General features: G+C 41.0%; 1 protein-coding gene across 1 annotated transcript in view; it reads right to left on the bottom strand.

Annotated features, from left to right (window-relative positions):
* Positions 1–388: 388 nt before the first annotated feature.
* The window catches only part of LOC149213734 (uncharacterized), a 29279-nt gene continuing 16193 nt past the window's right edge, over positions 389–13474 (bottom strand). The window contains exon 3 of the mRNA XM_089389131.1: positions 389–565. Within this exon, the coding sequence (XP_089245257.1) occupies positions 389–565 (177 nt within the window). The remainder of the gene's footprint in view (positions 566–13474) is intronic.

The raw sequence follows: 13474 nt of genomic DNA, 5'->3' as shown, positions 1-13474 counted from the left end.
CTCTTGAATCAATCAAGCCACTAACTTCATTTACTAATGAATGTTCTCTTTTAACCATTATCTAGAAGCAAAATTACCTTTTTCTGACATTTACATGAAGAGTCTCGAACAAGACATGTCAAAAAAACAATTAAACACCTAATGGATGCGAGAAATGTGGAGAGAAACTCGAGAAAATTCCATAGTCTCTCCCACAACACATCATCCATGTGAATTTAGCCTCCTTGAGCCATAGTCTCTACCATAGGCATGTCTCCATGCAAATATATACCTAAAACCACTCCCATGACTTAGCATGTGAATGGGGTAGAGGAGACTAAGAAGCATGCTTCCTCAGCACAGAACTTTACCAAAATTCTTCCAGCACTTGATCAACATTAGATAGACCTTAAGAAGCCATGATATCCTCTACAAGACTCCATTGATTCACTATAGCAACTCCATCATCATCACAAGTTACAGTAGTTTGACTTGGATGAAATAAATCAACTGCACTAAATCTCAAGCCATCAAACTTCACCACAGATACTCCAACATCTGCAACCATCAATGACAGATCCTGCAACTGATCACACAAGATGAAAACCATCCATACATACACCAACTACCATAAACATGCTTGATAGTCTCCAATACTATCAACTAGGTGTAGTAGCTCCACATCCTGCCAAGGCATCCACACATAAGCCAACAACATGCATTAACAGCTCCAATCTTCAAGGTAAGTTCTGCAACCAATGCACAATCCAAGCTCCATCTCACTAGCATGTGCATAATCACATACAACCAAGTTAACATCAATGTCAACTAGCACCAATGCATCATGTAACACTGTGCTACTCGGTGGACATAAATGCCAACCAAACAACTCATCACAACACCAATGCCAACAATCCCCCCCTTTGGCATTGATTTCAATCCCAACTAGGTCAACCAAAGGCAATGCATCCTACAACATCATGCTACTAGGTTGACATCAATGCCAACCAAACAACTCATCACAACATCAATGCCAATAATTTTCCCCTTTGGCATTGATGTCAACCCAAACTAGGTCAACCAAAGCCACCTCATTCACTCCCCCTTTGACATCAATGGAAAAGGGTTGAGCTCATCCAGGAAAGCATAGTTGAATAAGTACTATCATTGGGCAGCGGATCCCCCGCGTAATGGTTTTGGGGCTTAAAGCCCACAATTTTGGGTAATGGTATTGTAAAGGCTCCGCGAAGTGCACCGAGCTTGAATTGTAACGAGTCAAGTCAAATGGTTGTCCGCCCTAAATAATTATAAATTTAATATAAAGTGTGTCGGCCTACTCATGGTCCGCGGACCATGGGATTGTATAAATAGAGCGAGGCTCTAAGGGTAGAAGTCAGTTTTTTGGAATGGGAAGAAAGTTCTTAAATAATGAAACAACTCTGAGTCTGTAAGTCCGAGTCTTGGGTTGGAGTAAAGGGTAGAGGCTCTGCAGCTGAGTGCGCAGAGGCCTAGTAGAGTCTTCAGCTGAGTGCGTGGACCCCTGCAGCTATGTGCACGAGAAGAAGTCGAGTCTGTATTGGATCAAGCTTTGAAGAGAATAATAATAAAGATTTGTTGATGGTTATATTGTGCCTCTGATTCATAGATCTGATATTGAATGTTATGTTTTAATGTACTTGTTTTTCTATCTACGCACACTTGTATGCATGTTTATGATTGCAGATCTGCTTAATAGCTAATCACTGAACCATAAATAAGAAAGAATTAGATAATTAACCTAGATCACACTGTTGTTAAGGCTGTGCAGTTCCACAGAAGACTAGAAGCTGCTAGGTATGCTCGATCCAGTGAGCGCGAAGGTTGGATCGGACCCCTATCTTCCACATCTAGACATCCCAAGGGTGCGTAAAACTAGTTCTAGCACCCTCCCATACTACCTTGGGTGAGACCTAAGTCTGTGCTCTGCGGACTGTTGCCGAAAGGGCCGGTAGTACTGGGATTTGCTTGGCTAAACTCACTGCTGAACCTAGGTCAGGCCCCTAGTAGCCAACAAATGGTTCCGTTGCTGGGACCAGGATCTACCTAAGGGATGTCTGATGTCAGAAAACTGGAATCCAACAAAGGAGGAAATTGAAGAGCGATTGGATCAGAAGATTCACGAGTTCGTGACACAAGAAAATAGATCCCCACAACTGTCTGAGAAAAGGTGGTTGGATCGCTACGTGTATACAGAGATCCACGAGATTTTCTTTACCTCCTTTCCATCTGAGCTTTATGATTGGATCGTGAGGTTAGCCAACAGTCAGGGAAGGTATAAGCTCAATCAGCCAATAGTGTGGACCCCAGAGTTGGTGTGCAGGCTACTTCACCTCCCTCACCATCATCCCCTCCCACTCCACCTTCATCAATGCCACCATTCAGTATGGCGAACGCGATCAAGTTACCCATATTTAGAGGAGTAGGAAATGAAGACCTAGACTAGTTCTGGTTCGTGGTAAGAGCAGTGTGGGAAGCACAAGGGGTTACAGATGATAACATTAAGAAGGCTACATTGGTGAGCGCACTGCAAGATCGCGCGTTGACTTGGTATATCAAGCACTCTAATGATCACCCCAATGCAAGAATAGTAGAGATCCAGAATGCATTGAACAAACAATTTAGCCATCTGAAATCTAAGACGTAGTCAATCATTGGATTCAAGGAGATTGCGATGCTCCTGGGTGAGACCCCCTGGGATTTGGATCAGCGGTTGAAAAGTACGATCCACGAGGCTAATATGATGCTTACAGATGCACAACACCACGCATGGTTTGTGGCCTCTCTGATACTGCGCCTAAGGATGACGTTGTCACAACACAAGCTTTCAATCCAGGCTGAAGTGTTGGAAATGGTGATGAGGTTGCAAGAGACTCCAATACAAGCTCCTAGGTTGGGAGTTCAACAAATCCATGTGTAACTACAAAATATATGTTTGGAGATGTAGAGTTTGAAGTAGGATAGGGTGCCAAGGCTAGAGGCGCGCGAATAAGTGTGGTGTATAAAATGTAAGGGGCGGGCTCATGACAAAGATCATTGTCCAGTATTCGCGAACTACTTGGAAGGAGGGGGGCCAATGCTGTTGAGACTAGAAGCACAGGCAAGGCCAAGTTTAACACCAGTGTTATGGTGCACAATATGTCAGATAGGAGGGAAACACATGATAGACAACTGTCACTTGATGCAGAAATATACCCAGACCCCACAACACCTGTTTTGTAAGTTCTGCAGTTCGGTAGGACACGACGAGTGCACTTTTCGTAGCTACGAGCTAATGATGGATCGAACTTCGGCCTAGAGGATGCAGACAGAAACATGAAGCTTTGACCCAGCTGTGGGGATGGCGCATGCTGGATTTCAAGGGCGAGGTCGAGGACGAGGAGGAATGGGACTAGGAAGGGGATGCAGACAGTTGATTTGTTACAATTGCAAAGGACTAGGGCACTACGCCCATGATTGCACCAATCCAACAAGGATATCTTGTTCGTATTGTGCTCAGTTTGATCATGAACCAGTGGATTGTCCTACATTAATCGCACAGATGCACGAAAAAGGGGTACTACAGCCCCCTCCGACTTAGAACATCCAGATGATGAAATCTGAACCCCGCGATGAAGATCCCAATGTAAAAATGATGCTCAGAAGTGGCACGACCATAGGGGAAGACAAGGGGAAGTAGCCTAAGGAGGATACATGGGTTCGCAAGGCTCCTACAAAGGAACCTGAGTTTGACTTGGAACGTGCAAAGGAGATGTTTATGGAAGCTAAGAAGAGCTTCGCGGAAGCCTCCACTTCAGGTAGTAAGGACCAACCAAAGCGAGAATTGGATCCTTCCATCCTTATTACCTTTCTGGAGACCTGCATGAAGCTGTTGTGTGATAATAAGGCAGTTAAGGGACTACAAGAATTGATCACTCGGTGCACAAGATCAGGAGAGCCATGTGTAATCTGAAAGATGGGAAAGCATTCTTTGCACACGGAGAGGGAGAAGAGATTGACAACACAGATTGGTGAATATGAAATGGATCAGGTTATCCTGGACTTGGGGTCGGATGCGTATGTATTACCAAAGAAAACCTAGGAATTCATGGGTAGGCCCATGTTGTAGTGGTCCCCTATCCAATTACGAATGGTTAACTAACAGAAGATCGTGCCTATGCGGAGGTTGCAAGGAGTAACAGTCGATATTAAAGGCACGAGCACACAGACGGACTTTGAGGTAATAGAGATTGTTGATGACAACAACCCTTACCCCGCATTGCTAGGAATAGATTGGGCCATGGATATGAATGGGGTCATCAACCTGAAGAAGCAGAAGATGATTTTTGAGAAAAAATCCCTACGCGTAGGAGTTCTGCTAGACCAAGCCGAAGGAGCGTGCTACACTGAACCTGTATGTGACGATGACAGTGAAGATGAACTGGATTGCATTTACCAGATAATGGCGCGAGACCAAGATCGGGTGAACCCGACAACAGATGGGAGAATCTCATGGGAGCACGATAGTTCTTGTACTTCAGATTCAGATGAAGAAATAGAGTGCTGGTAGAACTGGTTGCACGAAGTAACGACACTTAATTGCAATACTTTGATAAGATCACTGCGCTATGTGACTACAAAGGTGCACGAATTACCACTATACGATGGGGTATCTGCGGTAGAAGAATTTCTGGAAGAATTTGAGCATGCGGTGCCTGAGCAACAACGGTTTGATGCATTAACATGGGCATTGCACGCGGCACCTGCGGAATGGTGGAAGACATATCAAGGAAGTTTGGGCAGTTGGAGTGACTGTTGTAGGATGATGCACTGTTTTAGAAGACCCCAACTAAGGAGGATTGGTGGAAAAGGGTGGAACAGCTTGCAATCACACCTTTGCCGATGGGTACAGACGTATACTGAGCAGACTATTCTAGCACATAGCAGTATTACAATAGCAGGCTCGAACAAGGTGCATTGGCAGAAGAAAAGGATCGCACTACCAAGTGTGAGGAGGGAAGCATTCACCAAGGGACGGGAAGTCATGAATAGGTAATAGAGGATACAATGTACAAAAGGGGACCTGTGCGTCCCAATGGTCAGATGCACATATATGACGCTATGCAAGAACCTGGCCGCAAAGTCGAGTCTAAGTTTACAAAATGGTATAAGAACTGAGGTCCCTGAAGAACCTCCACAAAAGGCTGTGGATGTAGCAATGCCGGTGAAGAGAACAACGCACGAAGTCTAGACTGAAGAACTCACAAGACCACACGAAGAGGAGTATGAAGGGATTCAAGACGTCATTCGGCAAGGGAATGCGCAACTTCGCAAATTGGAAAGAAACAGGGTACTACTGAGAACGAAGAATATGATGCTAGACGCAAAGATTAAATAGCTGGAAAAGGAACTAAAGGAAGACTTTTTGAATGAAAAACCTGGAAAGTTGTAGCTGGATACGTGCAAACCTAAGGATGGATTGTAGGAGTATGACCACAAGCTAGTTGGTCGAATGCCATGGTTAAGGCCGCACCTCACTCTCAAGGGAAATCAGGAGAGCGTGCCACATCTAGCAGTGTGTGTAGCGATGACAATAGAGACCGTGTCACGGGTTGTTCACTAACATGTGACAACAGTGCACCAAGGGGGCGCGACCACTTGACTAGCCGAACAGGAGATAGTATCACCACCCCAAACAATTGAAAGAGAATGTGGGACTATAAAACAGTCTGTTAGGGAGCTGCGCAACAACAGGGGTGCGCACAAGGTCGGTATGTCACAAGGGTCGCAGTCACGCAGAAGGGGCTGCGCTGCTGCATGGATAGACAAGGAAGTGACTGTTGGTGTCACTGTTCATGACAAGATGTCCGAGTTAAGGCGAAAAGAAGCAGGTGGCGGGCAATTAAGATACGAATTAAGAGCCAGATTCGGAACACTCTATGGTAAATCTTGCATTAATGACTTAAATAAGGGGGGAATAGTCGAATTTGAATTTCAACAAGCCTATAAATCACAACTATTCATCCACCGAACAAACTATGGCTTCTTGAGAATTAAGTTATTACACTATCCAATAGGTATGGACCCGTCAAACTTAGATGCTTTGAGAGTAAGCCCAGTGTTTGAAACATTTCCAAAAGAGATGCAAGACCTTCGGGACAGTGTAATGTCGACAGCCAAGGATGTTGTGCCAAGCGCAATGCCAAAGGTGGGAGATGTACCAGAAATTCCTAGATAGGTAGCAGGACCAGTCCGATGTCGCCGCGAAACCCGTGGTCTGGTAAGTGATATAAGAAAGATAAGGGCAAGACATTGAATCTTGAGACAAAAGATAGAATTTCGTTTAAAAGTTTATCTCTGGGTCGCGTGCCCATGACGAAACTTGAAGATTGGGACCTCACAAACAACAACAACTCTCTTGAAAAAATGCAACACAAGCTTTAGCAGACATTGAGTATATTGAACCAGAGATCGCAAGCTTGCTGCTCTTGCACAAAAAGTTCATGCATTTGACATCTCAGCTAGAGCTAAAATCCTATGAGTGGTCGCTTTTTGTTACCCCAGCAGAGCAGAATGAGCATCATTAGTTAAGCGAATTAGTAGGGGCAATGAAGCAAGAGCTTGAAGAAGCATTGCAGGAGGTAATGATGGAGCAATAGATTGTAGTGCGTCACTCACAGGGATGGCAGACCACGAAGCCTTGGCAGCACGACTCACCACACCGACAGGGTGACTCGAGGGCGAGTCACGATGTTTGTGTTGGGGGCCTGTTGGGCAGCGGATCCCTCACGTAATGGTTTTGGGGCTTAAAGCCCACAATTTTGGGTAATGGTATTGTAAAGGCTCTGCGAAGTGCGCAAAGCGCGAATTGTAATGAGTCAAATCAAAGGGTTTTCCACCCTAAATAATTGTAAATTTAATATAGAGTGTGTCGGCCTACCCATGGTCCATGGACCATGGGATTGTATAAATAAAGCGAGGCTCTAAGGGTAGAAGTCAATTTTTTGGAATGGGAAGAAAGTTCTTAAATAATGAAACAGCTCTGAGTCTGTAAGTCCAAGTCTTGGGTTAGAGTAAAGGGTAGAGGCTCTGTAGCTGAGTGCACAGAGGCCTAGTAGAGTCCGTAGCTAAGTGCGCGGACCCCTACAACTATGTGCGTGAGAAGAAGTCGAGTCTGTATTGGATCGAGCTTTGAAGAGAATAATAATAAAGATCTGTTGATGGTTATATTGTGCCTCTGATTCATAGATCTGATATTGAATGTTATGTGTTAATGTACTTGTTTTTCTATCTGTGCGCACTTGTATGTACATTTATGATTGCGGATATGCTTAATAACTAATCACTGAACCATAAATAAGAAAGAATTGGATAATTAGTCTAGATCGCACTGTGGTTAAGGTTGTGCAGTTCCATAGAAGAATAGAAGTTGTTGGGTATGCTCGATCCAGTGAGCACGAAGGCTGGATCAGAACCCTATCTTCCACATCTAGACATCCCAAGGGTGTGGAAACCTAGTTCCAGCACCCTCCCACACTACTTTGGGTGAGACCTTAGTCTGATCTTCGTGGACTGTTGCCTAAAGGGCCGGTAGTACTGGGATTCTCTTGGCTAAACTCACTGTTGAACCTAGGTCAGGCCCCTAGTAGCCAACAACTACTCCCCCTAGACACTAGTTGTGTCTCAACAAGCAACAACAACTATAATAATCGACATAGTTTGGGTAGCAGCATACCATCATATAAATCAGAAAGATCAGATTTGAATGCACCAAAAGACAACACTCCTCATGGCAACATGACACCAAACAATAGCAATAGTGTCTCTTGCTCTCTCTCCTAAAGCAATAGTATCAATATCAAGGCCCAAATAGCAGCATTATATTGTGACTCTCAACATAAACAACATATCATAAGAAGAAACAAAAAAATAATAAACAACTCCATGATCACTACTCTCAACCAGTAGCAACAACATAGCATGACCATTAGAAGCATCAATCTAATATGAGCAGGAACACATCATAAGCATCAATGGTAGAAACATCACTCAATTCAGCAGCATGAGCTACATCATTCTCACTCTCTACCAAGGGAATTAAAACATGAGCATCATCTCTCCATAAACATCACCAACATTAGAAACAAAACCATTGATCACCACCATAAAGCAAGACTACACTACATCCATAACACATTGTAGATAATGGAAACAACATCCTCCCATGTAGCAGCATATCCTAACTGACAATAACAGTAGCAAAGCATATGATGACCATCATTGGCAATATAGTGTGAGTTGTTAACAACACACAATAACCTCCATTTGACAAGTAGGAGGATACTCTAAAAGAACCAAGGACTATGAATCAGAAAAATTGCAATGAAAGTACATGGATTCATAATCATGCGACATGGCTACAAAAATGAGATACTGTGATAATGCTTCATCAAAACCGAAATATGACTCCTAAAATGTACGTGAACATCACTCATATGACCCTACCAATGACCCAAGAGTGATACATATTGTTACATGGATACAAAATAATTATGAAATCCCATAAATCACTGCAAAACATAGCATATACCAGCTAATGTAAGGATGAAATAAATCTCATGATTCTCTCTCTCAAGACAATCTTGACTCATGAATATACATACAATCCATTTCATGGATCACTCAATCAACACTATGAAGATAAGAAGTGACAATACAAGGCTTTTATCCATGACAAAATGAATAATTGCATGCCAAAAATAATGTGCACAACTCTTTCCTAAGATTTTCCAGAACATGTCCCAAACTAGCAATCTGCAACACAAAAAGTTAGTAGCCCCGTTAACACAAGTTCTCATGAATGAATTGTAGAAACAATGATCCATGAATATGTATCAATAAGTAGAAATACACTATTGGCCATCCATATGAATCAATCAACACTATAACCTCCAGATGAATATCAAGCAACAACATGCCTCTAATCATCAAGGAACTACCATATGACACAACATGTATATGCCATCAAAAAAACTATAAATATGCAATACAAACTTCATCCATGCTCTCTTGATGTCATATGTGCACAAACAAGCACAATTCTTGTCATCATCAAGAAACATATGTGATAGTCTACAATGTGAGATCCTTATGGCAATATGGTATGCAAATAGGATGCATGGCCTCATGATAATGCAATGTAAGATATATGACTCATGTGAATATACATGCAATGGAATCTCATCCATGCTACAACTATACTGAATGATGTAAAAACTTTCTTCAAACAACTCACATAAATTGACCGACAACTTCCTAGTACACATGCATGTATCATTGATTCATCCTCATGTAAAAAATGACTCTCTAATGAAATACAAGGGTGGGGGTTTCATTGAGAGTAACATAATTCTGGCATACTATCACCAATTTTCCATAAAATACATAGCATCCTGCATGGCATAAGTGTCATATATGCAAAGTATAAAGCCATATCAAACTCCCCCTAGACATATGGCATATTTTCCATCAACAACTATTGCTTGTTGCATGCAATTTTTTTAGTGTGCATAGCATGGGAACATTATCTTCTCATAACATGGCTCCAACTATCAACAATCCTGAGACAAAAGGCTAAAATGAAAAATAATGCATCCACCTTGTAGAACTCCCCTTGAACTCATGTGCTCTCCTTCTATGCCTCAAATTGATCTTGTGGACATCAAATGAATAGATGCATGAGGCTGAAATTTCTTCCTTCTAATCACATGCACCTATCAAGTTTGGCTTCTCTTGAAGCCATCTCCTATTGTGCACAAGATAAATATCTACTCTCCCCGAGTAGAATATCCTTCTTTAAATGAAAACACTCTTCCTTGATGTCGTTTAAAGAGCTAATTATTTGCAGCTCAACTTTTCTCCTCCATACCTTCTTTGTCTTCAATGGTGGGATTGCTCTTTTTGTTGACTTGAACATGTCATATCTACAAGATACAACTCTGTGGCCATATTTTCCACTCTTGAAACAACGATTATCCAAAAAACTATTTTCTTACAAAAAAATTACATTCTCTAGCATGATGACCAAAATGATTGCAAGAAAAACATACCCATAAAATAAATTTGGATACCTTGTGTTTTTCTTTTTTGGACCATGAATGCTTGGCTACTCCCATACCTTCTTAAACTACTACATGTTGTGATAGTGATATTCTTTCTTTGCTTCTTCTAGGAATATCTTTTCTTCTTTGGATTCTTTTGATAATGCTACTTCTTGACTTCATTTGTGATAGGCTTGTGATTTTCTACTACATGGTCGTCCTTTTCTCTCTCCTTTTATTTCACAAGGAATGATTCTTTTTCAAAGCCCAAACCAGTTTTAATAAGTGGATATCGTTCGTTGATGAGGATTTCATCCAAAATTTTTGCGCTCTTCTCCAAATTTGGATACTGAGATAGCTGAATATTTGTCTTTTGAAGCTCTCATCTCAAGGAGGTTAATTCCTTTTCTAGGCTTGCACAATAGGATTCTTAGTCTTGTAGTTGATTTGACAAATTCTCATTCTTCTTGATGACCTCCTCATGTTGTATTTTTAGATCAATGATTTGCATGTATTTACTCTCATGGCTACTCTCACTATATTCTTGAGATAAAGTTGGATCTGGTATTGCTATGAGTGTGGAATCATTTTCATCATTCTCTTTCTCTTCAAGAATGCAATGGGATTTTTTGCTAATTTCATAATCTTGAATCCTTTCTTTTCCATACAAACTGTGCAACTTGTCCATGATTTATTTTCCAGACTTGTATTGTCTCACTTTTACTACATCATGATTTGACAATCCCTTCAAAATGATTTTCTTTGCTTCTTAATTAATCTCATCCTATGTACCACATTCAATTGAGAGAAAACTATCCACATCTAAAGTTAAAAGACATGCTTCAAATTTTACCTTCCAAAGCATGTAATTAGATCCATGTAGCAAAGGAACTCCATCAGCTGCAAATCCTTCCTGGTTATCCATGATCTACCTTCTAGCAGTGAAGTTGCATTAGAATTCGAGCTATGATACCAATTGTTGGATCCAAGATCACTATTGAAGGGGGGGGAGGGGGGATGGGGTTGGTGAATCAATAGTGATAAAAAAAGCATGATTTTACCATGCTTTCTCCAATATATTAATCCATTCATTCCTTAACAAGTATGCATTATATCTAAAACATGCAACTTCAAATAGATCAACACATGAGAGCCATAATCATAAGAAATAAACATGCACAATGAGACACAAACATCACATCAATATATATTATTATTTTTCAAGAAAACCATTACATAGAGAGTACAATATGGAAAAAATCTGAAATGAATTATTATCTCCATCTCACGACTCTACAGAATTCTATATGATCAATAAGCCTTGCCAAACCACCATTGGACTCATGACTCTACAAACACCATCTGATTTACAAGCCTTGCCCAACCCCCATTAGACTCACAAATCTACAAGAACCTATTTGATTTACAAGCCTTAACCAACATCCATTGGGCTTATGAATAATTGTGTTCTCAATCCTTGTATTGTCGGAGCTCCAAACCTAATTATCTATGTGGTTTTCCTTTCGTACATTTTCAAACTGGAACACTAGAGTTTCCTACATGAAAACATAATAGCAATATCGTCAAAGAACAAAGCTAAAATTCTCAACACATGACATCAATGACTGATATAACTCAAATCATAACCCTCTCTCTCTCTCATCCTCAAATCACATGGCCTCAATACATTTTCCGCAAACAAACTAGATGCAGAAACTCAACAATGCAATACATAACTGTAACACCCTCCTCCCACATCTACCCAAGTAACCGTCCAACGAGGGTAAACATGTGAAAAAGAGTTACTATGATATGATTCAACTCCCCAAGTGTCAGTTAAGTAAGTGGAACTGATGAAACACACTACACAGACCTTCCAAACATACTACAAAAGCCCCAAGATCCATCCAAACCCTCTAGGTGACTAGCCCTTGAGACAAAATAAATTTTTTACTACATTAATCCCCCAATCGCTCCCATGAAATTGGCATGAGTGTGACTGGGACCCTCTAGTCGCTCCCACAGCATGGGTATGCCTACGACTTGGGACTTTCCCAAGCAGTTATGTGCCTACCACTCTAAATTTTGTGCCACTTTTTCAGGCCTAGAGCTTAGGTCACTACCCAAAACTCCATGAAACTTCCATAAATTAAATATAATAGTGGAATAATGATAAAAAACTAATTACTTGAATAAGGACTTGATTGTACCCCTACTAGACATGGCCCAAATTTCGTCAAACATGTCACAAATATGCATTCTATAGGTTTAAACAACAAATCTGAGCATAGGGTCTCATACTTATGTGAGAATCACTAAGAAGAATTGATGTCTCATCACAATAACTACATTACCATATATTATTTCATATATTCATTGTACATTTAGTGATTAACCAAAGCATGATGAGAGCCATACATTTTCACTGTCATAAAACTCATTCATAACCAACATATAACCAACAGAAATATCAGGGATATAATAGCCATATAAGCCACATATAAACAACTATATTTACCCATAAAATACTAAGGAGAAATAGAGATATTATTGATGATCACGTAGGTTGACCAGGTATGGGACTTCCACGAACCACTCGACCATAGACTAGGCTAAACCAAATATTTATTTTAGCTAGTAACTCAACCCAATTTGTTATAGGTATTTAGAGCATTTTTCCAAACAAGGCTCTAGGAACTAGCAGCTCAACCCTTCTGATAGATCTTTGCCGCTCCTCCCTTGCTTGCCCCACTTCAAAGAGCACCTGTAAAGTCAAAGCAGCATAATACCATCAAAGCACAAAGATCTACAATCATAAACAATATAGGACCAGATATATATTGACCACACAAATGCATATATCAACTCAAACATACAAGAATGTGGAGGAAAACTCAAATAGATTTATTGATAGAAAGAGTAGAAGAGAGGATTACAACCCATTGATCTAACCCAGCGTCATCCTCCCAACATGAAAGCCCTTCTTCACCTCATGAAAAGCTTAGATCACCCAACACTATGATGTTTCCACAAAGAAACCAATAGCACTTCCTTACAAATACAAGATTCTAGCCTCCTGGATCTCTACGATGAGGGATCCATATATAGATGTTTGTAGGGGGGTGAGTCAACTTCTGGGATTTTGATTAGTTTCCTCTCTCTGATAGTTCTTGGTTCCACTTGGAGATTCATGATCTCTTGCTCATCCCTGGGTGAATTCAGAGAGGCAAGTGTCACAGGAGAAGTTTCTAGAAGATTCCATGATCATCCACCTTGCGAACTGTCTCTGCCATTTGTCTACTCTCACCCATAACACCCTACAGAAGGGATTTTCAATATGCATCGCACTTTTTGCATGTGGCAGGTGAGATGCATCGCAC

Source organism: Pinus tabuliformis, chromosome 1_1 (assembly GCF_031772625.1).
Source record: "Pinus tabuliformis cultivar Carrire ecotype Pingquan chromosome 1_1, CPIR1, whole genome shotgun sequence".
Classification (NCBI taxonomy): Eukaryota; Viridiplantae; Streptophyta; class Pinopsida; order Pinales; family Pinaceae; genus Pinus; species Pinus tabuliformis.
The sequence above is the reverse complement of the archived record's forward strand: the minus strand, read 5'-3'. Positions and strand labels throughout refer to the sequence as shown.